Source organism: Nelumbo nucifera, chromosome 3 (assembly GCF_055504915.1).
Source record: "Nelumbo nucifera cultivar China Antique chromosome 3, China Antique-T2T, whole genome shotgun sequence".
NCBI classification, from domain to species: domain Eukaryota; kingdom Viridiplantae; phylum Streptophyta; class Magnoliopsida; order Proteales; family Nelumbonaceae; genus Nelumbo; species Nelumbo nucifera.
In genome coordinates, this window is record NC_142651.1 from 97,822,049 (window position 1) to 97,845,277 (window position 23,229).

The window sequence follows — 23,229 nt, forward strand, 5'->3', positions numbered from 1 at the left end:
ACAAGAATTTCACATCTCCCCAAAATGTCTCATGCATATAAATCCAAGTATTTATGTTTTTTAGTATTTACTTGATAAACATTAAAATCCAACAATGGTTTTATGTATAATAAATGCTAATGCCTGGCGCTGATGTAATGGCATTTTTTCATTAATTACCCACCAAATCAAACATAATCAATATATTATTATAGCATTATAAAACACTTATGTTGCAGCAGCAACAAGGATACCAAATAGAAAACTAATATTTCCTGAGAAACAGCATAGTTAAGCTCCCATAGGAGTACTGTTTAATGGTCGGATTCTAATGTTGTATTCAAATTTTGGTGGCGTCTAAACGGAATATTGATATTCAATTTTAATTCTTCATATCATATAAAAAAAAAAAAAAAAAAAAACTATTTTTCCAATGAATTCATGTAGATTTCATCCTACTGATATAGCTAAGAAACGGGCCACACCGCCCATGGGCCTGAATGGCCCATGCATACCACGGGCCAGGGGCTTAAGGCCCACGGATACGGCCCACATTACACCTGTAAGGCTATACCTAATGAAGGGAGTGGAAATAGCTAAATTGATAGTGAATTATTTGAGGATATTGCTTGTCCAAAATATCAATACTCAGCTTTTAAGTATAAATCAGGTATTACAAGTAGACCGGTTCATGGGCTGGGCTCAGGCTTAGATTTTGTCAAAACTCTAATGGGCCCGAAGCCTGTCCCATAAACAGGTCTAATTACAAGTAGGGGTGCAAGTTGGGTAATCGATTTGAAGATTCTACATAGCAGCAAGCCTAAGCCCATTGAAATTTGAAAAAAAAAAATCCCAACACGGGCCTGCCCAAGATGTACCCTAATAATAAATTGTAAGTTGGTGAGAATATTGCCTTTGTTAAATGGATTAGATATCTATCATAATATCTTATTTGGGTGCAATCATACCAGCAGGTCCAGCACTATAAGCTGGACCGCATTGGAATTTGGAACTCTAAAGCTAAACGTGCTTAGATGAGAATAGTATTAAAATGGGTGACCTCCTACTAACTCTTTGTGTTGTACAGTTGTATGTGTAAAATAAGGTATTATAAGTTCTTAACAATGATATTTTTTTTTCAGTTTAATAGTGTTTCACAAATAAATATGGGAAAATCTATGATGCGGGAAGGACATGGTATGTAAAGAGTTTTGACCAATCAAAACCTACCAATGAATTTTGATAAATAACCCCTGATTGACTACCATGTTTATTGATTCCAATTGATTGGTGAGAAGTTTTTTCAGATATCATATCTATCCCATATCATAGTTGAACCCAATAAATATATTAAGATTCAGAAGGTCACACAACGTGACTGAAAACTCCTCAGGTCACACAATGGAATCCGGATTTTCTACTCACAAAATGCTCCTCACATCCACCTCTCAGCATTACAGCCATGCATTGGTACTCCCCATGAATGAAATCATACAATGATATAACTGTACAAGTACAAGAGATGTTCTCAATGTGCACCTGCAACATGATGTGAGGTAAGGTGAGAAAGCCAAAATCATCACAACCCCCATAAGGGTTTGAGGGGTTAAGGGCATGGGGGGCTACCCCCGTTGTGCAGCCTCAATAACAAAATAAAAAATAAATAAATAAAATCCTTCAATGCAAAATTGTGCCTAGTGGGTCCTCTTTATTTTCAAACTTCAAACTTTGCTTAATAACTTGAAAATTTTTTATCTCTATTTCACATAAATTCTTCATTCATCTATTTAGGTTTAGAAAAACATAATTTCATAACTTATGTTTCATTCGTACTACCAGGGAGAAAGAACTCAAAGAAACTCTTTCTTTCGGGTTATTCACCGATGAAATATTAAAAGAATACAATGAGATTGATGCTAATTTGCCAGAATTAGGACTTGGAGGAGAGAATTTCCTGTACTAACCTTAACTGAAGATGGCTACAAGAAATTGAAATCTTTTAGGAAAATATCCCTAGGATGAACTTCAATTGCGAGCCACCTCTGGGATCAATGTTAACACAACCCAACAACCATATTTGAAAAATGAAAATAAAATCAGACCTAAATCAACTAAAAATGTTAAAACATGGCACCCCACAACGGTGGTCAGAGCGAATCAATGGCCAAAGGCCACTTCTAACTGATAATAAGAAAAGGGGAGAAGGGATGAACATAAATAACCCAAAAAATAATAAGAGATCTTCTCTGCTTATGCCACTATCAAATAATACAAAAAACTTGAACCACCCCCAAAATGTGACAACGGACGCAGTAATTTGCGTACAAATGGTAGGAGCAGTCTCCCAAGTACAGGTTGCAGATAATTAAACTGCTCAACCAAAGCTTGGAGCAGTATGAAGCTGCCTCTGGGATTGCTCAAGACTTCTCCAAGTCCTTCTGGTTTCAAGACATTGCTGTAATGTATCAATTTACTTGCGCAACGGCAGGATCTTGTTTACATCCCATGCCACTCTCATCACCCCGTTCTTGGATTCAGCTTCATCGAATGTGGTACCTGCAGCTTCCACTGGGTGTTGAAGCCTCGTCCCTCTCTCAACCTTGAGTTCATGAACATCAACTATACATGTTCCTGCTTCCGCTAAGCTTTTGCCATGCCACCTACCTTCCACCTGATACACATTTCCCCTGCCAACCTCCTTACCTTCTCCATCAATCAGTGACACGTATTGGCCTGGCTCATACTGGGCGTATCCCAATGATGAACAATCCATTTGCATACTCTGTTTGGCAGCAAAATCAACAAAATCTGTTGGGGTCATCTCCGAAGCTTCACCACTTCCTGTTCTCAGCGTGACACCTCCAAATTTCGGCGTGCTCTGGTTACTCCCCGCTCTCGTGGTTGATGGTGGAACATAAAAGTCTTCACTGGGACTCTCAGGTGAGTCATAAAATTGAGCCTGACCTGAACCACCTTGCTTGTCTGGAAAAGTATTATCTCCTTCAGATGGTGCACGAGCTTCCCTGGCTGCACGGGCTAGCCGGGCTTTTCTGTTGTTCAGCCTGTTGATAATGCAACCCACAGGATTATCTATGTTTGTATCGAAAGGCAACCCTGTTGAATATATGTGAGAAAATGCCAAAGTGAGGTAGCGTGATTTTGTACCAATAGACATGTCCATTTCCCGAAATCTTTGATACTATGAAAACTAAAGATTCAACCAAGGTATAAGAACTGCAGACAATATCATGCAGCACAAAATAGAAAATAGAACATATGCCAACAAGGATGTATCAGAAACTATCTGACCTTAGGAGTTACATACATAGAATCGACCCAATTGGATATCATCACATGCAGTTACACCTTTTCAATAACCAAATTTTAAATTCGAAATTCTTTTTCTTTATAGGTCAACTTGCTGCATTTTTCTACTATGATTGTCTTAAAAAACCTATGCTCATTGTACATGTTAGCCACATCAGAAGCACTTTTAGATGCATATGCTTTTTTCTGATAAATCTTTTAGATGATATGTTGTTACATACTTTATTGTTTATATGCATTAGAAAAGAATATATCAGGAACACTTTATCTATGAATTGGTATCCACGATAATTGAAGAAATAGCAGTTTCAACATCCAAATTAAAATTACCGAAGCTTAAAAGAACTACCAAAACAACACTATAAAAGAAGAAAAGCTACCAATAAAATTGTCTTGCTAGGACAAGAAAATGGGGGAGACCAGAAACCCAGGAAATCTGTTTTGCCTGCTAACCATGGTTGAGAAATTCCAGGCCATTCAACCATTCAATATCCATTACAAGTTGAAAAAACTGGAATAATTGGCTCAGGATAAGAGGGTATCAAGAAATTGTCCATCCTAAAGGTTATATACAGATAATACAAAGAAGTTCTAGAGATCCCCCAACACCAAATAATTCTCTTGGAACTAGAATCAACAAATGCAGTGATAACTGTCAAATCTGTAACATTTGGACAGTCAGTAGAAGATTCCGGAATTGTTTAGAAAATATAAATCAAATTAGTCAAAAAAAGCAATCCAGAAGACTAGATTTGTGTAATCTATCCCTGACCTTGATTCCACAGTAAATATGCAACATGGTAAAGGTTCTTTCTCCCATCTGTGTTCATTTTGCTGGAAACATTGATGCTTATCAACATCGTACAGAATATGGAACTCAGTCAGAGTATGGACTTCCTAGATTATCTACTCTGTTGAATGGGCTTCAGTCTTAAATGGAGGGGTTGAATTGGAGCTTCTGTGGGTTTGACCGTGTTCTATCCTAATTAATGGTTCCCCAAAAGATTATTTTGGCAGTGAGAAGGGCCTTCAGCAAGGGGATCCCCTTTCACCATTCCTGTTCATTATAGTGGCAGAAGCTCCATGCAGAATGATCAAGCACACAGAAGAGGGTGGCTACATTGAAGGATTCTAAGTGAGGGATGGTAGTCAGCCAATCACACTATTGCAGTTTGCCTACAACTCTTAGCATTATTTCCCAGGCTAAGAAAGATGATTTAATATGCCTCAGATGCCTACTGATTTTCTTTGAGGCAACGTCAGGACTAAAGATAAATATTCAGAAAAGTGAGCTAATCCCAGTTGGTGAGGTCCCACATTTAAGTGAGCTGCCATGTTAGGGTGCAGATGTGGTCTCCTCCAATTTTCTCAGTTTACCACTGGGTGCAGATTATAGATCTAAAGAGAATTGGACCCCGTCCACAAAACAGTTCCAAATAAAGCTGTCTGCTTGGAACTTGGAAGAGAGGCTACTTATCAAAAGGAGGTAAGGTGGCTCTCATTCAAAGTGTGTGGAAGGGTATTTTCAAGGAATCTAGTTGCAAAGCTATCTCCCTTTAAAATCGGGAAAAGAGAGAACATATAATTCTGGAAGGACATTTGGTGTCGCCCTAATTATCTATGTGAAGCTTATCCACAAATTTTTGAGATAGCTGAGAATGGAGATGCCACCATTAAAGAGGGCTATGAATACTAAGAGGTTGACCAGTTGGAAGCTCTTTTACAGCAACTCAGCCATCACCATTCCCATCCAAGTAATTTTGGGTAAAGATAGCATCTTTTCAGTCAAATCATTGTATAACAAACTGGTGGAGGGTGAGGACCCCATGGTTCCATGGAAACGGATTTGGAAGCCAGGGGCCCTTTTCTAAGGTGATTTTCTTACTTTGGACGGCTATCATGGATAAGATATTAACAACTGACCACCATAGAGTGTGAGGAATGGAGATTAAGAATCTCTTTTGTTTGCATGCAAGAGATGAAGAATCTATTGCTCACTTACTGGTTAACTACCCTTTCATTTTCAGGCTCTGGATCCATTTCTTACAGCTATTCAACAAGCTTTGGGCTTTAAATGGCAAGACTTCAAAAATAGGTGAAATCAAATCATATGGGTGAATGTCTCTTGCATATACAATACAAACAATCGAAAGAAATGTGTGTGTGTGGGGGGGGGTGGGGGGGGTGGGGGTCAATACATGTATGTAAAGGTGGAGTCTTCCTTGGGGTGTATTTTTTTTTGAACCTCATCCTTTTACTTAATGCAAAGAATACTTTTACCTTTCAAATAAAAAAGGATTATGTTATAATTGTGATAAAAAGCTTGCACCTAGGCATCACTGTAAATCACAACAGATCTTGTTACAATCGAATGAGATACATGTATAAGCCCCATGGACTTTGGAGAGGTGGTGGATAGGTGATGGTTGTTGTCGTCAGACCTCCATATATACGAGAAAATGGCGGTGGTTCGGTTGGAGGAGAACCAACCAGAGAGGGAGGATGTCAGTGAAGAGAGGAAGATGGAGAATGTTGGAGGAGAGAGAGTATTTGGGTTAGAGAGAGGGGAGGGAGAGAAAATTGGGTCCCCTCCCAAGTTCGAGTTCAATGCTATATTTATGTTTTTCTTTTCTTTTAAATTGGAGATTCTTCCAAAAAGTTCCGGTTACTATGCCACATCAACAAATGTGGCCAGGAGTCAAATTCAAGGCTTGGCTCAATTTGCTAACTTGTGAACCTGGGTTGGACCGGGCCTGTTCGATTTTGGCTCAAGATGGGCCAAATCAGGTCTATGCTGAGTCAGATGCCCAAACTCTTACAACATGAAGCACAGTGACCAATTTCCGACTTCAATGGCCGGGGGTCTTTGTACATCCAAGGCCTAGGTATTCCTGAAGTCCCCCTCGTGTTGATGGGCCTAGCTTCAGCTAAAACTATGAGAGTCCTGGTCAACTAATGGGTCGGACTGTAACCATTCTAGTTGATAGCAGAAGTACAATAAATTTTATCACCTTAAACCTAGCTTGATATCTCAACCTGGTTGTCAAGCAAACTAGACAATTCTCAGTCCATGTGGCCGATGGAAACCAACTTGCATGTAATGGCTTGTGCAAGAATGTGAAGCTCAAAGTTCAAGGGAATGAGCTCATGATAGATCTCTATCCTTTGGAGTTTGGGGGTACTAATATCATATTGGGCATATAGTGATTAAGACAGTCAGGCCCAACTGATCATGGATTTCATCTTGCCAGTTGAAGAGTTGCCAACATACCAAGCAACCCATAATCATGCAACTAGGCCTAGTGGTGACCAGCCTAACTTTGTCCATAGTCAAGAAGACCAGCCATCCGACATGAATTGGAATGGCTCTTGAGTTATTGTTTCATAAGTATGACAATGTTTTTTGAAGAACCCAAAGAACTGCCCAAACACAACAACAAGACCATCATAGCCAACCAACCCTATCCCTATTTCCAAAAGGTTGAAATTGCAAAAATTGTAAAGGACATGTTAGATAAGAAACCAATTCAGCCAAGCAATGGCCCATACTCATCACTTGTCATCCTTGTCAAAAAAGACAGGACATGGCACTTTAGCATAGACTACCAAGTCCTAAATTACATCATCATGAAGGACCACTTCCCAATTCCAATTATTAACAAACTCTTGGATAAATTAAAGGAAGCCACAATGTTTTTTAAACTGGATTTGTGGTCAAGTTATCACCAAATAAGAGTGCACCATGAAAATGTCCACAAGACAGATTCCCACACTCACAAGGGACATTATAATTCGTAAAAATGCCCTTTGGGCTGTCTAATGTTGCCTCCACATTCCAAGCCCTTACGAACACCATTTTTTGTTATATTGGTTTTTTTTTATGAATGAATATAATTTATTAAACCAGAAATTAGGTCTCGGGCTGGAGAGCAAAGAATCAAGCCAGAGGAAGAGATATGGTTCCAGTCTAGGCGTCAACGGAGGTGGGAACTCTGTGAGCAGCTACCCGACGACCTAGATAGCCTAAGAAGAGGCGCACACTTATGGCAGCGGACAAGCATATACAGGAGACCCAAGAGGAGGCACGAGTCGTTACCTCTTCTAGCAAGTATTACATCGATTTAAAAACAGAAATAACCAGAAATAGAATTAGAGCAGCCCAAAATAAACCTTCCCTAGAAGCCCCTTGCTTAGCTAACCCATCCGCTAAGGTATTTGCTGATCTTCCCACCCAAGGAGAGGTAACGGGCATGTTTCTTGTGAGCCAGTTGACTTTCCTGAACAGGTCTTTGTGTCGCCACATAGCTGAAGCTGGGTCTGTCAACCATCCCACAACAATCTTAGAGTCCCCTTCAACGACCAAGTGCTGAACTCCTAATTGTTCTGCAATCTGAATACCTTGTACCGCCGCTAACAACTCAACTCTATTGGTGGAGTCTCCTATTCCCACGGGGCCTGAAAAGAGTGCTAATATTTGCTCTCCTTATGTCTCAAAACCCCTCTATCCCCGATGGGCCTGGGTTTCCTTGGCTGCTTCCATCAAAGTTCAGCTTTGCCCATCCTTCAGGCGGAGGCATCCACACTACAGATTCCCTGTCCTACCTTGTATGGCTGTTAGCCACCGCTATCCAGTTTCTCCAAAAATCATCAAAGGAGAATGTATGAAATAAGTCCATAGTTCTTAACCAATGAATGGCCCTAGTCAAGATACTGTCCTCAACAGCCTGAATGCTTCTTTCCTTTTCCTTGAATACCCTTGCATTCCTTTCTTCCCAGATTGTCCACAAGGCGGCTGCTATAATACATCTCCACATTATTTTCCTTTTTCTGTAGGCCACACAAAAAAGGAAGGATCGAACAGCTGACTTAAAGCTGTGGACAGATTCCACCTGCATCCAAACAAAGAGAAAATCCAACTCCAAATAGCACTAGAAAAGGAACAATTAGGGGACAAACACAAAGAAGGCCTTTTCTTCTGCAAGCAGTCCAAGGTATTAATCTTCCAATAAAACACCTCTCAGCAGAAAATAAAAACTTTAGGTGGAACCGGTCTAGGCCATATCTCCTTGGTTGGAAAACCCCACTGTCCCTGGGAAGAGCAAAGGGATTTAAAAAAAGGAAGCACGAGTGAAGTAGCCTTTTGGGTGAGGGGACCATAATCTCACATCCAAGCTAAGAGGGTCCAGAAAGACACTGCCAAGAAGGGACAATAGATCTGAAACACTGTTAAGTTCATCATCCCTCAAACCTCTCTGAAAGCCAAAGTCCCAACTTAAGGAGTGGGGTGAAATAGGAGATGAGAGAAAATGAGAGATTGCTTGTTCCTTGTAAAGGGAAATAGAATAGAGAGACGGGAATTGGTCCTTAAGGGCAACAGTACCCACCCAAGTGTCTTCCCAAAATAAAACAGAGATACCAGAATTGACACCATACTTGACAAAGTTGAGAAACTGAGGGAGGATACTTTGGATTGCTTTCCAAGGAGATGCCAACGTAGTTTGACGTGATACACCCGCATGCCATCCATTTTCTAGTCTACCATGTATACTAGCTATCACTCCATGCCACAACCTCTCCCTTTCTCTAGGCCATCTCCACAACCATTTTCCTAAAAGAGCTTTATTCTTGAGAGTTAACCTTCCTAGTCCCAAGCCACCTTCCTCTTTACTCCTACAAACTATTTCCCAGTTGATTAGGTGGTCTTTCTTTTCCTCCCCTGGCTCCCAAAGGAAATTTTTCATTAATCTCTCCAACTTCTTAGCTTCCCTATTAGGAATCCTGAAAACGGAGATAAAATAGACCGGTAGGTTTGCTAAGGTAGCTCTCAATAAAGTCACTCTACCCCCTATAGAGATGTAGTTCTTTTTCCAAGAAGTTAATCTTTTCTCAAACTTTTCCAACACTGGGGCCTAGAAACTACTCTCTTTTGGGTTAGCCCCTAGAGGGAGACCTAAGTACTGCAATGGCCAAGAAGAGACGGAGCAACCTAAACAATCTACCACAGACTGAATAATCCCCTCATTCATATTAACACCTACCACACAACTCTTATCCAGGTTTATCTTCAAATTGGAGACTGCAATGCTCTGAGATTATGATATCATCTCATGATATCACCCCCTTCACAAAATATTATGATATCATCAGCAAACTGTAGGTGGGTTACCCGGATATTGTTCCTTCCTATCCTCCAACCACTCACTTCCGCTTCCCTATCTGCCTTAGTGATTAATCTACTGAAGACATTTGCAACTAAGGTGAAAAGAAATGGGGAGAGTGGGTCACCTTGTCTAAGGCCTCTACAAGCTGGGAAAAAATCTTTGACCATACCATTCACCAAGACTGAGTAATGATAGGAGCTAATACAACCCTTTACCTAGTTGCACCATCTATCTCCAAAACCACAACACCTAAGAACCTCTAGTAAAAAACTCTAATCCACAAGATCATAAGCCTTCTCTAAGTCTAACTTATATACAAAACCTTGATTCCCCGACTTTCTCATGTCCTCCACACACTCATTTGCTATTAGGATCTGATTTGTTATTTGCCTTCCTTGCACGAAAGCACCTTGTGCTTGACTAATGATGGAGGGTAGTACTACTCGAATTCTTAAAGACAACGCTTTGGCCAGGATTTTATAGATGCTTGTTACCAGACTAATCAGCCTGTACTCCTTAGGGTCCTTTGCATCTATCTTCTTTGGGATTAGGGCTAAGAAAGTGGCATCAACTCCAGGGCTTACCTTTTTCTTATCTATAAACTCCTGAAACACCCTGATAATATCTTCTTTAACCACATCCCAATAGTTCTGATAAAAAGCCATTGTGAAGCCATCTGGACCAGGTGCTTTGGATCTATCCATTGAAAATATCGCCCGTCTGATCTCTTCTTCACTGAAATCCCTCTTTAACCAGTTTACTTGTTCTTCAGATAACCTAGTCCACTCCAAATCTTCCAAAGTTGGCCTATTAATCAATGGTTTCCTATAGATTGATTTGAAATGATCCACAAACATTCTTGTTATCTCATCTTGATTTGTGACTTCCTCCCCATTCACCTCTAACTTAGCCACAAAATTTTTTCTTCTCCTCCATCAACCAACACATGGAAAAATTTTGTATTTCCATCCCCTTCCTTAATCCATTTATGTCTTGGCTTTTGCCTCCAGGAAATTTCCTCTCTCGGAAGAACCTCTTCCAAATCCTTCTTTAAATTTCTTCTCAAAGTCCTTTCTTGTTCATTCATCATCCTTTGGGCTTCTTTGGAATCTAATTCCTCAATCCTAGACACCAAATTAATTTTTGGTGTTCTTTGACAACATATTTGTTTACAATAGAGATGGGAAATCTCATCATCTCATACATCTCGAGCTTACTCTACATATTTTTGAAGGCCCACCATTTGCTTGTTAAAGCATCAAAGTGCATCTTTGGCCAAACACAAGTGCATTATCTCAGCCATGATTTTTGTGGTAATAAAATAAAATTTATTAAAAGGAAAAAAATTACCAAGCCAGCCTAGCCTACCAGAACCCACATAATCACCACAATACAAAAGCCCAACAACAGCAAAGGATCCCAAAACAGCCCAAAGACAAAACAATAAACTCAAACAACAAAGACAAGAACCACTTCAAAAACCCCAACAGCATATATCTAAACTCGGGGAAAAAAAAAACCAAGACCACAACTATCTCAGAAGCTACAACCTTTGAACCACTAAAAACTAATATCTTCCTACGGTTCTCTTGATCTTCAGAAACTTCTTATTTGGCCAAATCCCAAAGAGAAACCCTTTTAGTCTAGCGAAACCTTTGAAACCAAAACATTTCTATGTTTTCTTTGTTTTTTAAGTCTTCTATTTGCTGCAACAATCTTCCTGGACCGCAATGAGAAAGAAGAATTCTAAATAATCCTTTCCAGCTTCAAGATTGTGTTCCTCTCAAAAAACTGAGCATCAACCAATGTTGTAGTTCTTTTATTATCAGCTTCTTCTGGTCTAATTGTACTCAAGTCAAAACAACTTTCATCAGTCAAAGGTGGATGTGCTTGAAGATGTCCAGCATTCTCCCTTACAGGCACCTTGTGCCATTCCTCTAGCTCTTTAAACATCTTCCTAATGACCCAACACAAGCAAACCCAGGGCTTTACCTACCTCCACTGCCTTATCAACCACTTTGTTTGTCAATAGTCTTGTCGATATAGTGTGTTCCATCCAAATAAACTTCCTCCTCAGTTGCCTCATTAACCTCGCATATTCATTAGAAGAGCCATCACCTTCCTGTGTTTTTTCTTCTTCTGATAAAGGCCTTGTACTCTTGTTCGATAAGGTCACTTCCTTATATAAACATTAGAATCAGAATCAACCAGCAAAAACCATTTTTTCCTCTCGAATTTCTTCTACAGATTCAGGGCCAATCATAACAGGGTGGAGTCACTCTTCCAAAATTTCCTCTATCCTTTCCGAGCTTGAAGAGTTTTCCATAGCCACGCTAAACAGAGGAATGTTCGGCTGCACTAAACTCTGGGCTAATCCCACACTAGGGCTAGAAGTGGGATCCAGAAACCCCATGCCTTCACCAACTTCATCTTTCTTTTGGTCAAACTCTGAAAATAAAAAAGGATCAAGAACACAAACCTCTGAACCAGAAACTTTATTTTCCATGACAACTCGGCGTAACAATACCATCAATCAACTCCTTTTTTGCCCCAAATCTCAGGACAATATCTCCCTTAGGCTCCCTTGGTTGAAACAGGGTGAGCTCTACATCCTTGATTTTGATGCAACTTGGACTATCAGGGTTCCTCTCCAAAGACGTCAAACCGCAACACTTCTTATGAGATGGAGCATTTTCCTTTTCCACACAATCACCACCAGCATAAAGATACTTCTTAAGATAGCACCTGTATTCTCCCCTTCTAAAAAACATTTGTGATCTTCTGCACGTCTCAAACCTTTATCCAAATTTGAGCTTTCTGAATTTTTGTCCAAGGCCTTAATCTCATAAAAAGAAATAGAATCCACTCCGAGTGGCTTTTGAGCCAGGTCAACCCTAAAAATACTCAATTTTGAACTTAAAAGACCCCTCATTTAAAACTTTTTTCCTTTTCGGTAATAGGGCCTAAAAGTTTTTAAATTTACACAACAAGCCCCTAAGGCCCCCAACCCTTCATCTTCGACTGTAGCTCTCCGTTGCAACTCGCCATTCTCCGACATGTAACGAGCATCAACCCTAAACTCCAATCTGCTTCCTTTTAACGCCTCCCTGGCCACCCTTTGATCTCTTAGCCAAAAAGGAGGATTTCCCTTTGCAACAATTATCCTAATCAAACAGGTTGGGATTGACTTCACGCCCTCCATCTCGACCAAGATTCTTGCAAACTGAATGTTCTCCCACGTTCTGTTCCTAAAATCAAAAGGTTTGAACTTTCAAATGGTATTTCTGATTGTCCTAAAAACTTCCAAATCCCAGGTGCAAAGTTTTAAAAGCGCAAGGCGCAAAAAAAACCAAAAAAAAAAGCACAAGGGCCAATTTATGCCTGAGGCACAAGGCGAGGCGTGCACCTTTTTGAAGCAAGGCACAAAATTACACAAAAAATGCTAAAAAATAAAAAAAAAATCAGAAATTTCAAAAAATATTAAACATAATATTAATAAAAATTTAAACTTAAATTTTAAAATAAATGTTTTAAAAAACCTATTATCTAAAATTAAAATACATAAACATAACATATAGTATTCAAATGAAAATTTAAAAATAAAGCAAATATAAAAAGCATTTTCAAGAATGTAAAACCCACAATCTCTTTTTTTCCTCAATTGCATTATTTCAAGTAGCTATAATGTGATAAACATATTGCATTCTTGATTTTATGAGTCACCTTTGTACCACACCCCTCGAGGCAAGCCTGAACAAGTCCATGTTAGGGTCTTAAATTCTTATTTCTCACATAAAAAAAATAATGATTTTATAACTTTGATTGCCTTTTAAGAATATATTTTATTGGAATGATTGAATGAACAACACTAGCAAATAGGGGGCAAGGGTCTGGGCCCAACCGTTAGGCTCAAAAAAAAAAGCAAAAAGCGTAGAATTTTAAAAAGGCGCAAGCCTGGGCTGAGGCGCAAGGCACATCAGGCATGCGCCTTTTGAAAGGGTGCGCCTAGGACCTGGGTGAGGCGCATACCCTAAAATGCGCCTCGCCTATGCGACTAGGCGTGCCTGAGGCGCGCCTTTTAAATCACTGCCCAGGTGTGAAGAGGGATTCCATAAACATTGACCCAAAAAAAAACTCGTGTTTTCAAAGTTCTTTCCAAGATCAGGTAACCACCAACTGAAGAAAACTTCTGGAGCCCTTTTTTCCTAGATTTATCTCTCGCTAGGGCTATTTCCATGTCTTCCTGCCACTTGAAACTGAAGAAAAACAATGAAGCTTCCAACCCCTCCACTCATTGATCACCCATTTCAATACATCTGTAATGTCTGGATCCGCATGCACAAAACTACCCACTAATCATCAATTCAGAAACTCCAAGCGATCTCCTATCTTTCTCATTTCCTTCACTGAGACTCATTTCTTTGCAGAAACACACATTTTTTGGGACATCATAGTAACAATTAACATATCACTAGGGAAGAAACTAGTGGCATTATTTCTTGCGTTCACCAGTGAACGCTTCAATCATCATACTTTCTAGTGTTTGAAGCTGAAAAAAGCTTGTGAAGAAGTAAGAATGCATTATCTGCGTGTGAGAATCTTCCTGTGATTGGACAGAAGAATTCTGCGGTTGGGTTATTGAAGATTTAAGTCAGATTGCCACACCCAAGGGAAGTTCTGTAAAATGCAGGAGAGAAATTAAGAATCCATGGTATGAAGAAGGAACAGAATAGCAGTTTGTAGATAATTGATGCTACTAGGATATGTTTTATCTAACTTCTTTTCTGGTTCAGTAACATTCACAGTCAGGTTTTTTTTTTTTTTTTGATGAATCAGTCACAGGTAATTTTATTGAACTTAAAGCAAAAAGACTAACCCTACTGATTAGAACAATCTAAAAGACATCACTATGCTTAACTTGAACAAACCAAAAACAAACAAAAAAGCTTACAGCACCCACAGCTAAGGAATTAGCCCTTCTGGGTGTCCATCTGAATGAGGTGTACAAGGACAAGGCCTTCTTGAAGAGGCCAGAAGCATTTGAGGTCATTCACTCAATTACCATCCAGAATCCCCTTCAATTTCCAAACAAGACCACCTTAAGAATGAACCAGATCCAAGCCTTGTAGCAGAGCCAATAGTTCTCTCGAGAAATTCCTTCATCAATAGGGCCTGAAAACCTAAGTTGAATATCATCATAGTAGATTCTGAAAACTCCTCCCACCCAAACCCAAGTTGGGCCCCAAGCAAGGATTTAAATATCGACACAATATGCCCGATACGGGGCGTATCATATCGGTATCGGGTATGGGGCATACGGGAAACACTACAACTAAACCTGTATCTCCTGAATCGTGCGTATTGGGTCAGCCCATACCATGTTGTATCGGCTAATACGCGTCGATACGATACTGACCACGTTTCCACTTCTGTTGTTTAAAAAATGTGCAGTGGAGTGATTCAATCCCCAGACTTTCTGGCACATGCACTTTAAACACGAGCTTTAAGCCACTAGGCCAACCTTCATTATGTGATAATCCATGAAATAAAATAAATTTTATCTACATGTGTAAATGTAATCCAAATAAATAATATATATTTATATTCAACAACTTCAATTAAAGATGAAAAAATAAAATTCAAAATTATTATTTTGTAAACTAATGAAATAAATTTATAAGTCCACATTTATATCAAAAAGTGGTTTTAATGTCAAAAGCTTTATACAAATAAAAATATTAATAATAGAATAATTATCTTAATAGTTAAAATTTATAAATTTGAACATGATGTGTATCTTAAAATTTTTATAAATTATTAATTAATATTTTAATTTGCATTAAATAGCAACATATTTATTATTTATAAAAATAAAAAATATTATTTACCAAATATTTGAGAATAAAATATAAATTGAATTTATCGATTTGGCTAATCTACTTTCATAACAGAAAATGATTATTTTATGTAATAAATTTTATATAAATAAAAGTACTATTAATGAAATAATTATTTTATTAATTAAAATTTATCAATTTGCATATGACATGTATCTTAGAAATTTTAATGTATTTGAAATATTTTAAGTTAAAATTATAATAAATTTGTTTACCAAACATTTGATAACTATTTTATTTGACTTTTCTGTTAATGTTAAAAATTAAAAATAGGAAAATAGGAAATAATTGATATAATAATTCAGATATAATAGTTGCATATGTTTTGTGCCTTGAACTTCAATAGAAAATAATATAATAATAACATTGTGCATGTACTAATTTGTAAAAAGAAATATAATATGTTCTAGCACTCTTGACCGATACATTATCAATAAAATTGTATGATTTCTATGTATCCCGCTATATCAATTGTAATATATTTCTTCACATATACCATTAGAATATGCAATTCTTATGTATTTATACATTAATTATGGTTATTTTGACCTTAAATATAATGTTATTAATATATTTGTGGAATTTATATACATTTCCTAGCGCATCCAAGCATTTCCATTTTTTTTTACCGTACTCCATGCGTTTCCAAAGCGTATCCATATCCGTATCCAAGTGGTTCGATACGATACCTGATACTGATACTTTAATCCTTGGCCCAGGTTACCCAAGGCACACCTGTCAAAATTTAATTTAATCAACCCATTCTAACAGAATGTGGTCTTTGCTGTGCATGAGCTGCTACACCTGGACGCTACTGGGATATGTTGTGCTGTTTTAACTTTCAAGGATTCCATGCTGGTTATTGGCGTTCAGGTGCTGGTGGGCAGGTTTTTGTTGATCTGAAGCCTAACTTTGCTATGCAGGTTGGCAAAGAGTATAAAGGTTCGTACTAGTCTTTCCAAAGCTGTTATGCCCCCCCCCCTTTCTCTCCCTCCATCCTTTTCTCCTGCTCTATATTCTGTCTGCTGTACACCCATTATATAAAGTCATAGCATTTGATATAGTCATGTATACCAATTACAAAAAAAAAAACCACAGGTAATTATAAGGGAAGGAAGCCTCTTGAAATTCTACCAAGAAACAAGTGTCTCAGAAAGAAATGCCTACAAGAAAAACACATAATGACATCATACCCTAACACAACAAGCAATTCAATCCTCATCCAAAGTTGGAAGAAAGCAATTGTAAATTTCAGAAATAATGCTTTATGCAATGGTAAAATCTCAGGATGGCAAGCATGAGAATTTGGGTTTGAGTCTGAGAGCAGCAACTTTGTGTAAAGTATGCCAAAGGTTAGGCCCACATCCAGTCCACCCTTCCCAAGACCCCAGATAGCTGGGACCACATTGGTTAATGACCCTTTTTTTAATAAATTTGGTTAATGACCCTTTTATAGATGATGATATATAAAAGATGTTAACTAAAAAATAATAAAAAAATTAAAATTAAAATTAAGACTGCTAAAATGAGAGGAATAAACTTCCTACCAATTTTTAAGCTGGGACGATGTAAGCTCAGACCCCTGCAAAAAATTAAAAAAAAAATGTCCTGTTAGAAGAACCAAATTATTTTGTACAAAAACATAAAATAATATATACATTTTACTCACATGAACACTTAATTTATCAGCCCATGACTGTAACAAGGTGGCATTGCGTTGCATTTCAGGCTCATCCAAAAGGGCCCGCTCAATTAAGGTAATCTGTGTATCATTCATGATGTTTCTCTTCCTTTTTCTCCTTTGCTTTTCTTCAAACTGCATGGTTTCAGTCTTTTCATTATCCTGGGATCCCATAAATGCACTTTCTTTAGCATGCTCGGCCAATTTTGGGAAGTCATCATTGTCCATCATTTGATCAAAGGAATTTTTCCCATCAGAGCTACTTGGTTCAACAGTCCGAAGATCTTTGTCAGTCTCTCTGAAAGATTCAGATGCACTCTTACCAATTCCATTTTTGTCTTTCCTCCTTCCATCTGGGTCCATTACATCATCAGGTGGATCTGTGCCTTTGCCAGTCATACCAAACTTGTACAGGTCTTCAAAAGTTGAATTATCAGAGATGTCATCTTTGTGGCTTCCACTTTTATCATTCAAGTCTGGAGCTACTTCCCGGATCTTTGGATCTAATTTTCTTGCTGCCCCTATGCCTTGAACCTCCTATTGGCAATCAACCCTTCTCAGATTACTGTATTAAGAACAAAAAAATGGACCATAATATAGGTGACCCTGGGTCAACCCATGGCTCAGTAGGTCATCACTTCACAAATTTATTAGAAGCAATTAGTTAGTTTTTTTTTTTTTGAAAAAGACAATGTCTTGTCAGTTGTCACAGACTAAACACCAGGTCTTGCTCATGTCACAAGTTGTACAACCTTGGTTCAAACTTTGAGTAACCCTAGTTTGACTGAAAACCATAAATCTGACTTCAGATAATGGTCATAATGTGAGATTCTCAATGGTTGTGAAGAAAGAAAAGATAAAACAAGGTTTCAGTATTCACCTGATGGTGCTCATTTAACCTATAGTTAGAAAACTTGTGCAGCAAATCCCCAAATTTATTTTCCTGGACTTGCCCCTGCACACAACTTGAATACAGTGAGTTGGCTAGGTTTCATCCAGAAGATAAAGAAAAGTCAAATTTTTCCAAGTTGCCAAGGAATACATTATCAAAACAACATAATAAGACCTGTAAAGATAAACAAAATATGAATTTGCATTATCAAGCAAAAGGATGTTAAGGTTTTACCTGAACTGGTTTAGCTTCTACTTGTGCAGAAGTAATCAGAGACTGTAGTTGCTTATAAAAGAAACTGTATCAAAAAAATTTGAAGAACAAATATCAAGATTTCCCCAAAAGAAACAGTTGTTGCTGTTAAACCCAACCAAATCTCAGAGGAGATGCACACAAGAGAGAGAAATGTAAATCATAGAGAAGATCATGAGGGTCTTTCTCCGGAATCCTATTGTGGACAGATTCTCAAAACAGTTGACAAATTGGAAGAAAATTACATCTCTTTGGGGGTTAGTATTACCTTAATCAACTCCACCCTAACCAATTTGCCTATTTATTTTCTCTCAGTTCACTATCCCAATTCTTATTCCGAAGATATTAGAGAAGATCATGAGGGTCTTTCTTTGGGAGCCAGGGCCAACAAAGAGAAATAATTTAATTAAATGGGAAACAGTGTGTAGGAGGGAAATAGGGACCAAGAATTAAGAAAGTTGTCATTGGTAATATAGCTTTGTTAGGCAAGTGGTTGTGGAGATTCCAGGTAGAATCAGACAGGTTATGGCATGTTCTGATAAAGAGCATTCATGGTATCTCTGCTAATGGATGGAATGAGGCTTGGCAGGAAAAAAAAAAACTACTCATGCCTCACTTTGGAAGGCAATTTTTCAATTTCGCACCTGTTCCTTCAGTTTATTCTCTATGAGGTTCTTACTGAGGATAAAACAAGGTTTTGGGCTGACCTGTTGGGGGGGAGCTACCTTTTAAAGATAGATTTAATTGTCTTTTCTCTTTGTCCTCCAATAAAGATGCTTTGGTTTCTATCTCTCTATATCTACCCATGGTAATCCAGGAATTGCATTTTTAGGAGGGAACTTGGGAAAACAAATTATCAACTGTCTCTTCTCTCATTGGCTCTTTGCATGGCTCTCTTTGGTTTCCTCTCTTAATGATTGTAGAATCCAGAATGCCAGTATATCAGATCTCTTTTCTTATGCTTCCTTTTTTAAGTCCCTCTAATTGGATTCACCTTTGAAGTCTGATTTCCCCTGCTGTGTGGTGGGGCCCAATATCACCCAAGGTTAGGGATTTTTGTTGGGAGGTAGTACATGAGAACACCTGTGATCAGCTTCAAAAGAAAAGGCCTAACTGATACATCTCTCCTAGTATATATTCCCTATACAGAGCAAGTCGTGATACTAATCTCAGGTCCTTTTGTCTCTAGTAGTTGGGGTATTTTTTCTATTTTTGGCTGTAGGTGGAACCACCAAGTGGAGTTGAGAAGCTTATTCATAGGTAATCAATGGAAACCATTAAGATGAGGGTGGTAAATTGGGTGAAGAGTAAAGACTATGTATTTCTTTGCAAACTTCATAAAGATGATATTATCAGAAATTAACAAGCATGCTACATCCTCCACATCTAGGACAAGAATACTGGTCCAACGGTCGCCTTCTATTCAACCTAAGATCAAGTTTAACTTTGATGGCTACAGCTTATGGAATCCTAGGTCCTCCAGGATTGGAGGTTTAGTTAGAAAACATGATGGAACTTTAATGGCATTCTTCTCAGTCCCTGCTAGATATGGTGATTTCCACTAGGAGTCTAGGACAGAACTTTTGGCGGTTCTACAAGAACTTATGCTCAGTTAGAACCTCAACCACATATGGTGGACGGTGATTCTAAAGTAGGGGTGAGTGGGTTAGAAACAATGATGTGGGAACTTAAAATACAGATGCCTAATAAGGGGATGAAGGAAATAAGATTGTGTAGCCAATGCAAATAAGATTGCTGAGCCAACAAACTAGCCCCAAGGATCAATTGAAGGAGACAGTTTCACCTGCAGTACCCGTTATGGTTTGAACAATGAAGGGGATGAAGGAAATACAAAAGTAAAAGATCACTTTATTGGTAAAGTAACTAAGGTGATATAAACAAGTCCAAACAATAGGCCTTCTAACGCTGATCGAAAATAATAATAATAGACCTTTAATCAATATTCATTATTCAAGCAGCAGAAGCAAGCCCAGAACAATTTCCATAAATAACATAATTGGGGAAAAAACTGAGAGAAGTTGGGGCACAGTAGTAACTTTATGCTAGTACCTTAGTTCTCTTGTACTCATAGTTTCTTAATTTGTATCTGCATGTTATTCATCATTTTAATAAATTTCCCTTGTTTCTGATCAAACCATACCTAGATGTTCTTTAACATTTTAAAAGCCTGGACTTTCAACTCCCTTTTTTAAGATGTTACAGGTAATTTTCTTATTGGAAAAAAAAAAAAAAGATTGCCATTCATCCCAGCATGTGAGTCTCTTTCTAGGACGATGTATAACGTAGTTGGTTGATAACGGAACCCCATGCACAGATTTGTAGCTTCTAAATGATAACCCTAAGTTTAAATCATGCCAGCCAATTCATAGTTCTGTTTAATGATACCCACATATCAGTCCAAGGGGCCATTTGAAACTTACTAAAAGACAATGCAATAAGCTTTTCCGTTTAGCCACTTTAGCTTTTTTTTTTTTTTGATAACTGAATGGTGATTTCATTAACAAGATGAGAAAACTGTTACAAGCATCCCAAGGAGAGGCACGAGGTGCAACCTCCCCTTGAAAGAAATTACAGATTAACCCCTTGTTACAAGCATCCCAAAAGAGAAACGAAGGAGAAAAGATTACAGTGCAGCCCAGTACAAATTTTCCCAATTAACCCCTTGTTTAGCAAGGCAATCAGCCAAAGCATTTGCCAACCTTCCCACCCAGAGTAATGCACATGTTTCTTGTTAACCACTTGGCTTTCTTTAAGAGATCCCTGTAGCACCAAACCCCTGAAGCCGAATCAGCCATTTCAGCTGTTATCAAGCAACTTCTAGAAGGGGCGGTTTCTGTATCTATTTCAATGCTTAGCACGACATAGGATTTAAAAGCGCAAGGGCCAATTTGCGCCCAAGGCAAGAGGCGCAAGGCGAGGCGCACGCCTTTTTGAAGCAAGGCACAAAAATACAAAAAAAGTGCTAAAATTTAAAAAAAAATGTCAGAAAATTCAAAAAAAATGCAAAAATATTAAAAATATTAAACATAATATTAATAAGAAATATAAACTTAATTTTTAAAATTAATGGTTTTTAAAAACCTATTATCTAAAATTAAAATACATAAACATAACATGTAAAGCATATTCAATTGAAAATTTAAAAACAAATCAAACATATAAAACATTTTGAAGCATGTAAAGCCCACAATCTCTTTTTTCTTCAATTGCATTACTTCAAGTAGCTAATGTGATGTAAAACATATTACATTCCTAATTCTACAAGTCGCCTTTGTGCCACGCCCCTTGAGGCAAACCCAAACAAGTCCATGGTAGGGACTTAAATTCTTAATTCTCATTTCTCACACAAAAATAATGATTTTATAATTTTATTTGCCTTTTAAGAAGATATTTTATCAAGATGAATGAATGAACAACATTACCAAATAGGGGGTTCTCGGAGCTTCGGTGAGCGAGTGAACCAGAGTGGAGTGTCTGGGGGCAGAGCCCCCTGCCCAGCCACTAGGTTCAAAAAAAAAAAAAAAAAGCAAAAAAGCATACGATTTTCAAAAGTGGCACAAGGCGCATCAGGTGCACACCAAGCGTGTGCCTTTTGAAAGTGCTGCGTCTAGGACCTAGGCGAGGCGCCTACCCTAAAATGGGCCTCACCTGTGTGCCCAGGCATGCCTTTTAAATCACAGGATAGAAACTTTTAGAAAAAGAACTCAGGATTATATTACCTCAACAGTTGAACATCCTCTTCATTCAATAAATTAGGAATTAAGGATTTTGCATGAGCCAACAAGGAACCTGCACATACAGGTAAACATTTGAGAATGCACAATTCAATAAAAAAATGAGTATCCAATTGAAATAACCATCAGAAAGAAATACTAACACAAGTTCTCACAAACTGTAGCAGCTTTCTGGGTGTCATGTGTTAACGAGAAACCAGGCAATGTTTTAGGTAGCTCCGTTTGCAAGCACTCGAGAAATTTGTTAAAGAATAGGTTCCTTTCTTGCTCTGTTACAACAGGGAGTTTAAAAAATGTAGTCACAAAATAATAGCAAATACAGAGAGGTTTTGGTGGCACACCATAAATTACAGAGTAAAGATTTGACCTTCACAGATATTGGGAACAAAACAATGGAGATTTGCAATTATTTTGACCAAGAATGATGTTCTCTGTTGTGCATAGGAAGCCTGAGGTATGTTGTTGAGAATGAAGGGGCATTCTTTAATTGCCTCGTTGGATGGATCAGATGCCAAAAGAGAAGTTCCAAAAGTAGTAGATGGTAAAGCCAGAATAGCTCCAGCTGCCACAAATGGATCATACTCAAGAGCAGCATCTTCCTCTGTCAATGGAAGATCAGTAGAGCACCAACTAGAACAAAACTCTTCAGGAGGCAGTGAAAAAATTTCAACCAATACTTGTGTCTGAAAGATGAGAGAACAAAAACGTCAGAGATCTCATCCAAGGAAGTACCTCAGATAACTTAATCGGTTTTCTGGAATTTTTCTATGAACAATCAGAACTTTTGATGGATGTGGAAACATTTATAATTTGAAACTTAAAGAGTTCTTCAACATATTAAGATCAGCACATCATCAAAATCGCATAATGGCTTAGCTAGGCAAGGGGTGAATAGGAATTCTATTTTTTGGGCGCAGTTGTAACTGATTTTGTATTTTGGGTATACATGGACAGTTGTGGGGAGTTAAGATCCTTTAGCTCCGCTCTGTTGTATTATTTTCCTTAATCAGTGAATGAAATTTCTGTTATTGATCAAAAAGAAAAATCACATGATATGTTTGCAATCTCAAGTGATAAAACATATAGAGAAAAAGCAATTTCTCATCATGAAATATTTAATTTCTTGCAAAGATAAAATTCTCTTCTTTTGAGGATTAGACACGTCCACACATTCTCAATGTTTTATTCTCCTCTTTTAAGGAATATGCATCATAGATCTTGTGAGCTCTGACAAAGTAAAAGAAAAACAGACAGGGAGAGAACAAGTGGAATAGGCTTCAGTGAA

At 38.0% G+C, this 23,229-nt stretch overlaps 1 protein-coding gene across 6 annotated transcripts in view; it reads right to left on the bottom strand.

Annotated features, from left to right (window-relative positions):
• Window positions 1–1,955: 1,955 nt before the first annotated feature.
• Window positions 1,956–23,229, bottom strand: part of LOC104588414 (sequence-specific DNA binding transcription factor ATNDX) — a 60,734-nt gene continuing 39,460 nt past the window's right edge. For 5 of the 6 annotated variants that reach the window (XM_088900884.1, XM_010246328.2, XM_088900881.1 and 2 more), the window contains 8 exons: window positions 22,312–22,627; window positions 22,088–22,213; window positions 21,930–21,999; window positions 18,172–18,235; window positions 17,926–18,000; window positions 17,034–17,582; window positions 16,912–16,946; window positions 1,956–3,041 (listed from right to left, as the gene is read on the bottom strand). In XM_088900884.1, the coding sequence (XP_088757010.1) occupies window positions 2,450–3,041; window positions 16,912–16,946; window positions 17,034–17,582; window positions 17,926–18,000; window positions 18,172–18,235; window positions 21,930–21,999; window positions 22,088–22,213; window positions 22,312–22,627 (1,827 nt within the window). In that variant the 3' untranslated portion in view covers window positions 1,956–2,449. Of the gene's footprint in view, window positions 3,094–16,911; window positions 16,947–17,033; window positions 17,583–17,925; window positions 18,001–18,171; window positions 18,236–21,929; window positions 22,000–22,087; window positions 22,214–22,311; window positions 22,628–23,229 lie in introns of all 6 variants that reach the window. The other variant, XM_088900885.1, reaches the window with a different exon arrangement.